This window comes from Mesocricetus auratus, unplaced genomic scaffold (assembly GCF_017639785.1).
Source record: "Mesocricetus auratus isolate SY011 unplaced genomic scaffold, BCM_Maur_2.0 Super-Scaffold_100013, whole genome shotgun sequence".
NCBI lineage: Eukaryota > Metazoa > Chordata > Mammalia > Rodentia > Cricetidae > Mesocricetus > Mesocricetus auratus.
The window spans coordinates 21,576,732-21,591,943 of record NW_024429196.1 but is presented as its reverse complement, the minus strand read 5'-3'; the positions used below and the strand labels follow the sequence as shown (position 1 = coordinate 21,591,943).

Here is a 15,212-nt window from a genome sequence, read left to right as displayed (position 1 = left end):
AATTTATACTGCTCTGCAGAGACGGGGTTTGTGGTCACAAACGTTTTCTCACTTTCTTCTCAGTAAAAATCTGATTTGATCTGGATAGCTAGGATCCGAACGAAAAGATATGACTTCCCCCAGATGAGTCATGATTGAATTCTGGTCAATGGTGTAGGAGCAGCACACGGGATGCGAGATGGACTGGGCTCAGGTGAGCGGCAGACGTTTTTCTGCCTTCTACCTTCTAGAGTGAGGAAGTCCAGTCACCAGCTTAGACCCAGGGTGAGGAATGAAACCATCACCAGGATAGGAAGCAACGAGTTTTGAGCTGAGTCTCTGGGATCATTGTGGCCACCAAATTTACTCTGAATTTCCTTCTGCTGGACTTCTTTCCCACAAAAGAATAAATTTTCTTCATTTCTGATCTAACTGATAGATTTAAATTATATTCAAAACTAACTGATTGAGGGTCAGTGGATACCTCAGTCAATAAAGGTCTTGGAGGCTTAAGTTCAAATCTCCAGGACTCACATAAAAGTCCACCATGGCTATGCAATTCCTGCACTGGAAAGTAGGCAGACAGACCCCCAGACCTGCCCCAGACTCACGGGATAAGAATGTGCAGTGTAGTAAGCTTCCCTACTTCTCTGTAGAAGCAACTTTAGAAGTCTGAAAAGCATTCATGTAAAATCTCTCTGAGGAAAAGAGACTATGGCCAGCAGTGGAGGAAAAAAAAAGACAACATTAGTGATTTGAATGGCCTACTAAGTAGTGTTCATATTACCTAGATTCCTGAAGACAAGATGGTACAGAAATATGACCTAATTTTGAAATCAGAGAGCTAAGGTTATTTCCAAATGACAAGTTTCATAAGTTCAAGTGCAAAATAGAAACAGATTGTAGTGGTTTGAATAAGAATGCCCCCACTAGGCTTATATATTTCCATGTTTAGTCACCAGGAAGTGGCACTGTTTGAGAAGGATTGGGAGGTGTGGACTTTTAGAGGAAGTATGTCACTGGGGGTAGGCTTTGAGGTTTTCAAATCCCACACCAGGCCCAGTGTCTCATATTCTTGCTGCCGGTAGATCTGGATGTAGAATTCTCAGCTGCTTCTCCAGCACCATGCTTGCCTGCATGCTCCACACAATAATGATAATGACCTGAACCTCTGAAACTGTAAGCAAGCCCCAATTACATGCTTTATTTTATGAGTTACTGTGGTCATGGTGTCTCTTCACAGCAATAGAACACTGACTAAGACATCGATATGTTTTTATAAACCTTTTTGAAGTTTAACGTTGGCATTTTTGTTTTTATTTTTCGTGTTTGCCTGCATGCACACCTTTCTACCACCTGTGTGCCTGGTGCCTGGTGCCTGTGGAGGTCAGAAGGCACTGGAGCCCCTGGAACTGGTGTTACAGATGATTGCGAGCTGCCTTGTGGGTGCTAGGTCTTGGAATCTGTGTCATCTGGATAAGCAGCTATTGCTCTTAACCATTGAGCCATTTCTCCAGTCCAACTTTGGCATTTCTTATATACAATTCAAAATGAAGGAGAATATTCCCACATGGTAAGAAAACTGCTAAGCTCTAGAAACAATAACCACCTTGGGCCATTCATTACTGTAAGACTTTTATTCTTGTTTTTCAGCTACATGGCCTACATATCTCCTTAGGAACCATTAATTCTCTAATAGGTTCATTCACACCCCATTGCTTTGTTGAAAATGCATACATTTGCATCATTTAAAAGTGAACATTATTCTGTCAATGTATATTTACTCTCTGAATAAGTTCTCCACTCCACAAATAAATTGCCAGTAAGTTCATTTGATTATGGAAATGAACAGTTGTTTTTAATCAGTTAATTTTGGGTAATTCTCAAATAACTTTTTTTTAGATTTATTTACTTATTTATTTATTTATTATGCAGTGTTCCCTCTGCCTGTATGCCTGCAGGCCAGAAGAGGGCACCAAATCTCCTTACAGATGGTTGTGAGCCATCATGTGGTTGCTGGGAATTAACTCAGGACTTCTGGAAGAGCAGCCAGTGCTCTTAACCATTGAGCTATCTCTCCAGTCTCTCTCAAATAACTTTTACAACTGTTTATTAGAGACAATTGATGCACAATAAAACGCCCACATCTTAATTATGCTTCTGTCAAGTTGACACAGAAAACCAGGCAGTGTAGTCCCCAGTCAGTTCATTTCTTAACATGTGTTCCCCAGTAACTGGGGGAGGCTGTGAGGCGAGTCTGACTGGAAGAAGTCGATCACTAGGACTGTACCTTTGAAGGTGACAGGGTTACCATTGTTTGAGCATCACTTTCTGCTTCTCAGTCCACCATAATGACAACAGCCTCTGACAAGCTCCTGTCTCCACGCTCTGAGCTGCTCTGCCATTAGCTACCCTGACACGATGGGCTGAAACCATGAGCCAAAGTAAATCTTCTCTCCCCTGACTCATTCCTGACAGGCATCATTGTCACTGTGATGCAAAGAGAACAACCACACCTTCCAAAGGAGGATGAGGAAGGCACGAGGAGGTCTCTGTACTCCGCAAATGTGGGTGACCAGCAGGAAGCATAGGTTAATCATAAGCCTGAGCAGTACAACAGTGAGACTGGCTGTCACCAGGGTGGTCCCTGGTTAGCCAAAACCAGCACACCCATGTCTCAGACAGTTGTTTTGCTCTAACTACAGTTCATGTGCACTGATAGCCGAGGTCAGAGCTCTGTTTGGGGGTGCATCTCTATATATTTGGGGGCCAGCTCTTTGATGAGGTTCACATAGTCATTTTTTTCTGCACAAGCCCTGCACTCTTCCCCCCAGCTTTGCAGAATCTGCTTCAGTTCTGCGACTCTCATCTTCCATAGGTCCACGGATGCCAAGTCCAATTTCTTCTCTAAATGTCAAAAAAAAGAACACACAATTGAACAACAAAACAAAATCTCATGAAACTCTTAGAAAGGCATACAGTGCTGACTCCATTCTCCTTCAGTGTGGGTCAATTCCCCTTTCCATGGGGATCAAGACATACCCAATGAAAATGTGGCATTACCAGTCAGCCCTCTATACCCTTGGTTTCTACCCTTTATAGACCAATGATATTCAGGAAGAGAAATACTGAATCTATGTTGAGCATATACAAAGATTTTCTTGTCATAATCCCCTAAACAATACAGTATAACAACTATTTGCTAGCTAAAATGGCTTGGGGGAGGGGAGGCACTTGCTTCTAAGCCCAAGGACCTAAGTTCAATCCCCAGTGATCCACACAGTGGAAAGAGGGAACTAACTCCCACAGATTGTTCCCTGACCTTCACATGTATGCTGTGGCTCACATGCACTCACACATGCTCAAGAGTTCAAGCACACATGTGCATATGCACACAAACACACAAAACATGTAATGGAAACCCATTTACATAACATTTACATTATATGATGTAATGCCTGGAGTCTATGTAAATGATATGCCATTTTATATTAGGAATTTGAGCACCTGGGGATTTTGTTATCCACCACTGTATAAAGCTACTAGTACAGTTTTCATTCTTTACCATCCCCCTAAAGGGTTATGTGGGCTTCAAAACAAGGGCCTGGAAGCTTTGTAGAGTTCTGAAGTCTGTATTCCCAGAAGAAATTAATTGCTTAATTGCTTCTCCAAAGATTGAAAAGACAGAAATTTATAAATAAAAGCCAGTGTCTTTGCCATGGACTTCGTTGTGGCTAACTAAAAGACATAGGCCATAACTAACCAGCAGGTTATAGTCCAGTTTTAAGAGAAAATACATCTTCAATAAGGCATGTGAGTATTATAGAATCTTCATAACAGTGTGAAGAAATCAGAGCTGGAGAGGTGGCTCTCCAGTTAAAAGTATACTCTGCTCTTGCAGAAGGACCAAGTTCAAGTCCCAGAACCCACATCAAGCACTTCATAACCACCGAAAACTCCAGCTCCAGGGGTCTGACAAGAAACTGAAAAGAATTTATAACTATTGATACATTCAAGAGAAGTTGTTGAAGGAGAAAAATAACTTTAAGTAAATGTCGGCAGTTTCTTTGATATTTTTCTAGGGGAAAATAGGATTCCAGCATTAAATTTAAAAGGGGAATGCCACAGTACTCTTAAAAATATGAGAAAGAGGTCAATACAGAAATTAAAATCAGTTTATGGCTTCCCAAGATTCTCTGATGGCCATTGTTCTCGTGTATAAATAAATATTAGTTTTCTCTATAATATCTGATATTTTTCCAATATTTAAGGAGCCCTGTGAGGTAAATCCATTCACTGTATGTGCAAGTCTTGGAAAGTGAATCTGTTGTGTGACTTACTTAGCACAAGTTGTCCCTTCTGGGACCATGTTTCATGTGGACTCTATGTTTCATGTGGACTCTATGTTTCATGTGGACCCAGGGCTTCTAGCCTCTACCCTACTCCTTTGAAGTCAATAAAAAGGCACGCTTACCCATAATAACTACCCTGAGAGCCAGGGACTGTGCCTGGCAAACATGAACAAGGTTGTCTTTGGTGCCTTTCCACCTTAAACCTGTTTCATGTTTCATGTTTGCTGTGTAGCTATGAGACATACACACATTGCACAGCTGTGATGGGAAACAAGACTCAGTGATTCAGAGTTGGATGCTAATTACTTATGTCATTTACAGTAATGAGTGTGTGTGTGGTGCGAGAGAGAGAGAGAGAGAGAGAGAGAGAGAGAGAGAGAGAGAGAGAGAGAGGACAACAATTTAGGCAGAAAGAAAACGTCTCTATCAGCGGAATTTCAGGTATTAAGGATAGCCTTCAATCACACTTACTCCATCTATGCAAAAGGCTGGCCCAGATACAATCCTTCAGTGTAAGAATAGATTTAACCATGTGAAATTTATAAGGCCAAGGATAGAGTTTTTAAATAGGACATTGCCTTCCTTTCCTGGCTGTTTATTTTAGGCATCCCTGATGAGCTATGTCATCACGCAGAAGCTGGTTTAATGGGACTGGCCCAGTTCCGAAAAGCAGAAGCTGGAGGAAGGATAAACACACCTAGGGTGAAAATGCAGTCACATTACAACTTCAAAGCCCTCCTGCCACTGAACACATTGACTCATGTCTTCACAGTCCACCATACGTGGCTCCTCTATTCATTTTCAGGAATTTTCCAGACACGCATACCTGACATCACCTTAGTAAACTAGGAACTTAAACTTGGGGCTGGCAGTTCCAACTTAACACCCATTATCCATTATTATCTAATATGTGATACTAGGTTATTGTTAATTTATTTATTTCCCTCCCTTTGTAAGAGGTCAGCTGACACAAAAGCACCCTTCACCAGCTCAGCAACCTGTCAGTGAGTGGAGAATTCCTTCCCTCTAACGCTGGCTTTTAGATAACAGGGCCCAGTGTTTCAAAGCTCGACGATGCATGGAATACATTGGGAAAGTCTCTCATACCATACTTTAGCTCACAAATCTGGCTGTCCATCTTCTTCAGCCTCTCACAGATCTTCACTGTGGGCATGTGCACACTCACGGGACGTGTGACTTCACCTAGAATCTTGGTGGCTGCGTCTTTGGTGGCTCCTAGATAATAGCACTGAAAAGGGAATGATAGGCAATACGGGGCTGGTGAGATGATTTGGATGGTAAAGGTGCCTGCCACCAACAACCTTAGTTTGACCCCTGAGACCCACACGGCAGAAGGAGAGAAGAGACTCTAGCAACTTATACTCTGACCTCTATATGCATGCCACATGCATGCATGCAAAATAAATGAATGAAATGTAACTAAAGACTTAGTGTTCCTGATAATGAATAAAAGCAAGAGAAACAGTATAAATAAGGGAGAATGAGGCAGGGTGGTGGTGTGCACATTTAATCCCAGCAGTCAGGAGACAGAGGCAGGTGGATCTCTGTGAGTTTGAGGCCAGCCTAGTTCACTGAGCTAGTTCCAGGACATTTGGGGCTGTTACACAGAGAACCCTGTCTTGAAAAACCAAAGAAAAAGGGGAGAAAGGAGAATGAGAGGTTAGCTTTGTCTTCATAATCCAGCTACTAAAGTTTAACCCTGACTGGCTAAGGCACTCCAGTCTTGTCATCAGAATAATTAGATTCACCTGATGATGCCCATGATGGCTGGAGACTGGTGAGAACTCACACTTAGTGTTTGCTCTCATAGGCTCTTCAAAGGGATTAACTTATTTACTTCTCACAGTGATCCTGAGTGATATTATTATCCCCATTAGTACCCAAGGCAGCAGAAGGTCACCCAGCCCAAAATAGGAAAAGACATACATATACAGTCTAGCATTTTAGCTGCCACTATATCACCATGTCTATAACTTCATCACATTGCCTTTCCAGTTACCTGACTTAAAATTTTACATATAAAAATATAAAATCAAGTGGTGGCGGTGCATGCTTTTAATCCCAGCACTCAGGAGGCAAAGGCATAGGCAGGCAAATCTCTGAGGTAGAGGCCAGCCAGGTCTACAGAGCAAGCTCCAGGACAGCCAGGTCTACACAGAGAAATCCTGTCTCAAAAAAAGCAGGTGTATGTATGTATGTGTATATGTATATGTATGGCTGAGGCCTGGCTCAGAATTTAAGAGTTCATACTGCTCTTCCAAAAGATCTGAGTTGGGTTCCCAATATCTACCCATACTAGGCAGCTCACAATAGCCTGTCTTCAGCTGGAAGAGATCCAACACCTTCTTTTGGCCTCTTCAGGCACCTGCATTCACACATGCACAAACCCCTATACAGAATCACACACATAAACATAATGAAAAATAAAAATAAACTTTGCTTGTGTTTATACATATATGAAGGTTAGTGACACAAAAAATGACAAGAGTTTGGCAATACGTCAGTCAGTAGTATATATTAGCATGGCCCTTTAGACAAAAAAGATCTGATCTGGTACCTTAGGTATAGTACTGTAGTAAAACACATGCTTAGCATGAACAAGGTTGTGTGTTCAGTACCAAGATGGGGAGAAATGATTTGATCTAAAATTGTCTCTACTGATATAGAAGTATTGAAACAAGCCCTACATTAAATTCAGGAAGTACAATCTAAAAAAGAAAACATAAAATCCTGAATCATTACATGTGAATAATACTGAGATGATTTATGGGTTTAACTAAGTGTCTTAGTAACAAGTGAAAAAGCCTTACAATAGTAAATTCTCATCAGAAACAGTTTTGAAATTCAGTTTAAGAAAATGTAAAATTACTTGTCTGTGATTTACTCAGAAAGGAAAACTGGATTACTCCCAAAACGAATCCATAGTGGATGGGGGAAAAGAAATAAAGGAAAGGACTTGACTGCTCCTAGGTGTGGTGAAGGAGAAGGTTAATTGTAAATAAAAGGGAGAGCACAGCCAGAGGCAGAAACATCTGGGAGAGTCCAGAGTGAACATCACCCTGAGCCATGTGAGGACCCTGTCACAGGTAGGGACTGAAGGATACTGGGAGTACCTTGTGGTCGGGTCCACTTTGATTTGTTAAATAGGCATTTCAGCCATCTGTCCCAGGATTCGAGACTTAACACATAGGACAATGTTTCCCAGAAGACTGATTTCTGCTTGCCATCTGCAGTGAACATGTTTGAATTAGGCATTGAAGAAGGAAGACACCAACTCCAAGTTGAAAGGGAAATTATTGGTAGTTTTTTTGAAACACACCAGAGAAATAAAATTTACCATACCAGGCGGTTTTCTTTTCCTTTGGCATCCAAGCAAAAGCTGATCAACTCTTTCTCTATGGTGTCCACAGAAAAGTCTATTCCTCTGGTTAGCAAGGAGTTGTAGAATCGGCTTAAGAACTCTTTACATACTAGAAGGAAGAGAGACTTAGGTCTGTTACACAATTCTACCTCTACCACATCCATGACTGTGACCCATGCACCAAGTGAGAAAAATATAGATAGGATTCGGGGTTGGAGTGGTGGCTCAGCAATTAAAGAGCACTTGCAGCTCTTACAGAGGACCCAGGTTCGGTTCCTGACGCCTACAGCTTACACCCATGTGTAACTTCAGTTCTAGGGATCTGATGCCCTCTTTTGGACTCCATTGGTACCAGGCATACATGTGGTAAAATAAATACATTCAGGCAAACACTTATATGCATAAAATAAAATTTAAATTATATACGTATGACTCAATGCATTATGACCATGGATTCAAACCTTATACATTCTTTGGGAGTCTGTTACTAAAGCCATGAATGCAGTAGACAGATTCCACCAATCAGTCTTTGGAACCAAGTTCCACCTAAAATGAAAACCTTCATATAAACCTTGGCAGACCCTAAAAGATAAGATAGCTTTTTTATAGGATATGGTCTTGGGAATAACTTTGCTTCAAGAACGGAGAAAAATCTGAGTAACTCTAATACCTTAAATGAAGCTTCTTAGCATGAACAAGTGTTTATGTTCCCCCACCATGAGTCTGAGATTGGTGGAACCCTAATCTGCTATTTTAGAACCATACTTTAAGTATAGCAATAGTTAAATCCTAACTTGAAGGACCTTATTCAGTCCCAATTGCCTTGAGCTGTGAGAGATAGAACTAAGAACAGGCACCACCGTGAGAAACCACCATGTTAACATCTGCCAGGGCTAGCACATGCTGGCTCTGATGCAAGTATTAAGTGTATTTTAACTCATTCAAGCTTCACAACAAAGCTCTGGTGTAGATACTTCACTGCCCTCTTTACCGATAGACTGAGCCAAAGACACATCAGCTAACTTGATGGGCAAAAGGTAGAGAGGATAGTGGCCCTCAGTGGTCCCTGGCCATGTTCTCCCTGATGTGGGAGGAAGATTAATCTTTTCTTCTTTGGGTTGTTCTTGTCAGGACTTTTGTCATCTTAAGGAGTAATGTCACTAGGGCTCATATCCTCTTTCCTTGACTTCTGGAAATCCAATGAACATTGGTTAGCGTTTTCTTTATCTTTATTATCTCTTTCCCATCTTATCCTTTCATCTCTCCGTGATACATTCTTGGCTGTATTTTTTCCTCTACTGATAAGAGTCTCATGTATCGCCAGGCGTTGGTGGTGCACGCCTTTAATCCCAGCACTCGAGAGGCAGAGGCAGGCGGATCTCTGTGAGTTCGAGGCCAGCCTGGTCTACAAAGTGAGTTCTAGGACAGCCTCCAAAGCTACAGAGAAACCCTGTCTCGAAAAACCAAAAAAAAAAAAAAAAAAAAAAAAAGAGTCTCATGTATCCTGGGCTGGCCCAGACTCCCTATTCCAGCTTAATTTTTGATCCTCCTGCACCATGCCCCAAGAGCTAGAATTACAGGTGAATACTACCATATTATGCAATATTGCGGGTCAAACCCAGAGCCTCATATATGCTAGGCAAGCACTCTACCAACTGAGCTACAGCCACAGTCCATCTCTGAGATCTGGTAATATGTTATTTCTTTTTCTCATTGGTATCTAATCTGTTGTTGGTCTCATCAGTTTTATTTACAGAAGTTTAGTTGGCTCTTTTCCAAAAGTCTCCTGCTCTATATTTATATTATCAGCCCCTTCACTTCTTTAAATATAAAAATCAATTTAACGATTGATAATAACTAACCCTGAAATCTTTTCAAGTAGACTACTTCTGTTGCTGGTCTCAACTGGCCATAACCTATGAAAATGTGATTGGGAAGTCACTCATAACACCCAGTCAACTTCACAGTCATAAGGTTAAACGCTGCACTGTAGAGTGTACCATACTCCAAAACTAGGATGCTTGGCAGATTAGGTGTATTGAATGTATCTCAGAAAAGAGATTTTAAAATAAAATGGTATGCCTGCACATGAGTCTTACTATGAATGGAGCTGTAGAACTAGAAGCTGTGGGGGGGTGAACCAACACTAAGGTCAAGAGGTAGACACTACAGGCACTGAACAATTAAGCTACAGGACATATTTGAAAAAAATAGTTTTCTATCTTTTGTGATAAATTAACCTTAGCTTATTATAAGTTTTCCCACCATATGAATTCTCTAATTTTAAAAACACTATTTAATTGTTTTGTTATGACCCTTAGCCCGAAACACGAACATTGCTCTGTATCTTCCTGCTTGAAAAATCTGTTAAGTTCTTAGTTTATTTCTTACTTTTTAAACTTGTTTGTTAAAAACTAAGACACAAAAGTATGTGTTAGCCAATGCCTTCATGGGGTCTGTGTATTTCAGAATCAACACAAACAAATGATTAAAAGCAGGTGAGTTAACATCACTGAGTGATAGAAAATGTTCATAAGTCCATAGAACCATTTTCATAAACATGGTCCATTGTTGGCTGAAATGTTGATATGTAGCACATCATTATAAATCTGGGATGATTTAGGATGGTACAAAAATGTATAATTCCTCATATTCAAGCTTATTCTTAAATGAGACCACAAAGAAAAGGGAGATGGAGAAAGTATAGGCCTGGGTGTCATCTTCATGAAACACCAAGGTTTAGAAGTTGAGAATGTAAGACAGGATCAGAAAAGCATCCTTAGGAACAGTCAGTAAGACATAACAAGAGAAAAGACCAGTGTTCTCCCTAGAGGCAAATGATGAAAGCACATCCAACTGATTAACAATGTTACGAGCCACTGATAGAGTGAAAAATGTCTCCTGACATATCAGCCCAATTATCAAATACATTAAGTCTGCAAAGAAGACAGCTGCTGTCATGACATTGCTATCAGTGAGCAAGAATTCATCAAAGTCTCTAAGCAACTGCCCATCATGTCTTACTACAAGAGAGATCCAGTCTTGCAAAGTCTCTTCCCCAACATGTCCTCATATGATTTCTTAAGCTCAGCTGTCCTCCTGACAAGGAGCCATTTACCCAAAAGAGGAAAAAATAAACATTTGGTTCACCAACACATGCACGAAATTTTGCCATAGCACATTTATATCTTTTTGTTCAATAATCAGCCGGTTGTGTGACAGAACAGATTTTGAAAACCACGGTATGAGAGACATCATCTAGGAAAACTTTTTAAAGGTGTAGTTGCGTGGCGGACAGTAAAATGATTTCTGAATCCTCTGAGAAACATACTGGATACTGTGGGGGAAAAAAGCAGAAGACACTACCTGGAGGGAACTGGGAAACCACTGAAAGACTTTTAAAACCAAGGAGCAATGTGACAACCTTCCCAGTGAACTAGAAAGTAAAAACAGTGGAGGTCTGTAGAAAGTTGATAACCCGGTGGAAGGTAGATTCAATAGGCAAGCAATTGGTTGGCAGAAAGAAGGAAAAAGAAATATCAAACAAACCAGTGACCTCTGCTGACCTCATAGAATAGGAATAAGCTCCTAAGGAATAAAAAGTGAGGAGGATTGCTTTTTAACTATGTAGAGTTTTTTAAATGTTAGCCATTTCATAATCACCTATTGGACAATATGGGAAGAAAGTGTCTTGGATATAGAGACGTAGGATTTACTAGTCGGTCAGTTAGATTAGTTTTTATTGCACTGTATGTAGACTAATAATAAATGTGGACAGAGGGCACAGCACTGAAAAATTCCAACACTTAAGTCACGGCTAGGCCAAGCATGGTAGTATATGACCGTAATCCCAGCACTTGGGAGGCAGAGGCAGGCAGATCTCTGAGTTTGAAGCCAGCTTGTTTTGCATAGTGAGTTTCAAGCCATCCAAGGCTACATAGTAAGACCCTGTGTCCAAAGAAAGAAGGAAAGAGAGAGAGAGAGAGAGAGAGAGAGAGAGAGGGAGGGAGGGAGGGAGGGAGGGAGGGAGGGAGGGAGGGAGGGAGGGAGGGAGGGAGGGAGGCAGGGAGGCAGGGAGGGAGGGAGGGAGGGAGGCAGGGAGGCAGGGAGGGAGGGAGGGAGGCAGGGAGGGAGGCAGGCAGGGAGGCAGGGAGGGAGGGAGGGAGGGAGGGAGGCAGGCAGGCAGGCTATAGCCAGAGAATTAGAAGCACCTGAAGAAATTTGAAAACTATTTGCAGTGACAGAAGGAAAAGACAAAAGAAATAGCAGTGTCAAGCCCATCAAGGCAAGAGTTTCTGAAAGGAAAAAAATTAACAATGATGGCAGATGCCACAGAAAAACACAAGTTTAATCCTTGAACTTACATGAGGTTATTCTCTAATAACCACAGCACAGATGATTGACGCTAGTAACTTCAGGTTCCTGGCTTGTGCTTATTAGCATGATATCAAATGGTTACCTTTCTTTTACTCATGCTGCAGGGTTTTCTTTGTTTATTGAAGTAGTTTCATCAAGGGGAGCTCATGGACCCCAGACTGGTGACTGAGAGGCCAGCATGGGGCTGATTCAGATCCCCTGAAGGTGGATGTCAGTGAGGAGGCCTCAGCAATCTATAGGGCCTTGGAAAGTAGATAAGTATTTATCCCTGGCATACAAATGGACTTTGGGAGCCCATTCCACATGGAGAGATACTTTCTATGCCTGGACACATGGGGGAAGGCCTAGGCCCTGCCCGAGATGATATGACAGACTTTGAAGATCCCCCATGGAAGGCCTCACCCTCCCTGGGGAGCAGAGAGGGAATGGGGTGAGGGAATGGGGGAATTAGTGGGAGGCAGGGGAAAAGGGGAGGGAGAGGGAACTGGGATTGACATGAGAAGCAAGCTTGTTTCTAATTTAAATTTAAAAAGAGTGAAAAATAAAGTAATTTCATACATCAATAATCTATACCAATTTCAAAATAGTTTAAGTTTCATAATAAAATCCTGTTTGTTTTTGTTTTTGTTTTTTGGAGGGGGGCAGGGTTTCACTGTGAAACAGTCCAGGCTGTCCCAGAACTCACTCTGTAGACGAGGCTAGCCTCTAATTCACAGAGATCTATCTACCTGCCTGTGCCTCCCAAGCACTGGAAATAAAGCCATCTACCGCCATCACTTAGCTAATAAAATCTTTTTCATGATTTCTGGAAATACTTGTTTTCTCAGAAAATCTCAAATTACCTACGCCCAAGACTCACAAACTAAACTATCATCTACGGGGACTGGATAAGCCAAGTGAATAAGAAAGGCAATTTGAAAATCTCCCAAACCAGCACAGATCAGTAGGTTGAAAGTGGCCCATGACATTATGTCTTACCACTGCTATAGTATATGGAATAGAATACATATGCTGTATTATTATGTGCAGTATAAGACAGTATTTTAATCTTATCCACTGACAGGAAACTAAGTAACTAACGAAGAAGCGCTCGCAAGGACTGCAGAGACAGTTCAGGTGGTTACAGCTGGTGGCCAAGTCTGATGGCCTGAGTTTGAGTCCCAGGACCCACACTGTAAAAGGGCAGAAAGGACTCTGTTCTCTGACCTCCTCGAATACACTCAGGCACTTGTGTCAGACAGACAATGTAAAAAGACTAATAAGCAGTCATAGAACCTGATGTAAAGCCTAGCTCTTATTCCATAATCCCTGCCTATGTGAGTATGTAGCCTCCTTGCCGAACAAATAGGATACATGAATGAGTTAGGCAAACATGCAAGCTAATAATCACAATGAACTGTGATAAATTAGAAAAGGGGGCAGGCTTCTCCATTAATCCAGATGCCCTGTCGCTTCTGATTATGTTTTCAGACCAAAACTACAAAAAGTATTGTGGATGGCTCATCGAATGAGACTTAAATGTGTTGGGAAATGTGAGATCTTTAAAAAATATTCATGTATTTATTTACTTTCCTGTTTATTTACTTATCTATTTACTGGTTTATTGTGTGAGTCAGCACACCACTGCTATGTGCGGAGGTCAGGGGACTAGTTTCAAGAGTAATTTTTCTCCTTTCCTCCTGTGGGGTCTGGAAACACCAAACTGTAGGGTCTAGGGACCAAACTGAGATTTTTCAGGCGTGGAAACAATCACCTTTAGCTGCTGAGTCATCTGCTTGCCCAGAATGGCATCTTTAACTGAAATTATAACTGTAAAACAAGTATCTATCTACAGAATTTTAAAATAACACTTAGCCTATTTTAAAATTTCTAGAGAAATTGCTGATAGAAAGCTGGACTCTGATTATTAAGACTTATTTTATTTTATTTACGGTAAGTCTACACACTCAGCCACTCAATGTCAATCTTGGCAGTCCACATTTTTTTTTTTTAGTAAGACCACTCTCAAGACCAGAAGATACACATTTACAATAAAAGCAGGATTTAAGTACTACATGGTCCCAAAATGACTAGCAAAACTCTCACCTTGGCTCTTGTTAACAGTCCTATAAAAAGTATGCTGTTTTGTAAAACCTAGGTAGTACAACACCCTCAAAGCCAGGGGGGTTGGTGGAATGGATAAAGGTGTTCTGATCGCCAAGTCCATAGAAGAAAAAAATTTCTCTATTTTACTCTTCTTAAGGAATTAATGTGCTCCTTTGTGTTAAAAAAAAAAACCGATATCCAACTGTAAGTTTTAACGAACACTAACTTTGTTTTTGATTTCAGCAACGCTGGCATGTTTTATTTTCCTTCTTGGGATGACAAATTAGTTTGAACCTCAAAATATGTCTTATGGACCGAGAGGCAAGACTCCCCAGTTAGGAGCAACAGAATTAAGTTGGCAGCGAGATCATTTGCACAAAATCCAACAGGAATCCTAACCCACTCCTTTTCCTGCACCAGCTTAATGACAGCAAAAAGCAGAACGTATCCTCAAGTGTCCCTGGGCCCCAATCAAGCTTTTGCTTAGGTTGCGAAAGGTGGGGGAAAATTACTGACTGGGCCGCACTTCTTGTGTGAGACGCTATTTTCAGCTTGGGCCCCCGGGAGAAAATGCTTAGGTAACAGCAGAGCTGAGCGTGGTGTCGCCGCCAAGCAAGCAGGTCACACACCGCTCACCTTCACAGTCAGCCCCCGGCTGCATACGGGTCTCCAGGCCCTGCGCCAGCACCGGGTTCGAGATCCAAAGCAGGGCGCAAAAAGTCACTAGGTTGGCTGGGTTCGTGCACCGCATGCTGAGCCTGAGACCGGGAACTGCCTCTGCCAACCACACTAAGGTCGCCGGACTACTGCCGCCGCAGGCAAGCTCGTGGGGTGAATAAGGGGCGGGAAACAAGTGACGCAATTTCGCCCAGTGTTCCCATTGGCTCTCATGAGCCGAGCTCGGAAGAGGAAGGAGCTAATGAGCCTCTTCCGGTCATTTCCGGTTTGCGCGTGCGCGTTACGGCATGCACGCGGGGCTCCGAAGGAGCGCGGAGTGATGCGCTAAAGTTATTGGCTAACCTCTGTGAAGGAAGGCG

The 15,212-nt window shown here is 41.9% G+C and overlaps 1 protein-coding gene across 2 annotated transcripts; it reads right to left on the bottom strand.

Annotated features, from left to right (window-relative positions):
* Positions 1 to 1,601: 1,601 nt before the first annotated feature.
* On the bottom strand, positions 1,602 to 15,009 carry Cdnf (cerebral dopamine neurotrophic factor). Of its 2 annotated transcripts, none has more exons than XM_040755492.1 (4): positions 14,812 to 15,009; positions 7,695 to 7,822; positions 5,439 to 5,580; positions 1,602 to 2,886 (listed from the first exon to the last, which is right to left on the bottom strand). In XM_040755492.1, the coding sequence occupies exons 1-4, from the start codon at positions 14,924 to 14,926 to the stop codon at positions 2,708 to 2,710; spliced, it is 564 nt and encodes a 187-aa protein (XP_040611426.1). In that variant the 5' UTR covers positions 14,927 to 15,009; the 3' UTR covers positions 1,602 to 2,707. The 2 variants fall into 2 exon arrangements, with proteins under 2 accessions (XP_040611426.1, XP_040611427.1); XM_040755493.1 differs by having other exon boundaries at positions 2,747 to 2,886; positions 5,444 to 5,580.
* Between the last annotated feature and the right edge of the window lie 203 nt (positions 15,010 to 15,212).

Bases quoted from the DNA above. Each gene is read 5' to 3' on its own strand.
- Cdnf (XM_040755492.1), bottom strand. From the start codon at position 14,926: ATGCGGTGCACGAACCCAGCCAACCTAGTGACTTTTTGCGCCCTGCTT. The intron at 5,581-7,694 runs GTATGGTAAATT...TTCCCTTTTCAG, and splicing joins AAGGAAAAGAAAACCGCCTG to TGCTATTATCTAGGAGCCAC. The intron at 2,887-5,438 runs GTATGAGAGACT...TTTGACATTTAG, and splicing joins GATTTGTGAGCTAAAGTATG to AGAAGAAATTGGACTTGGCA.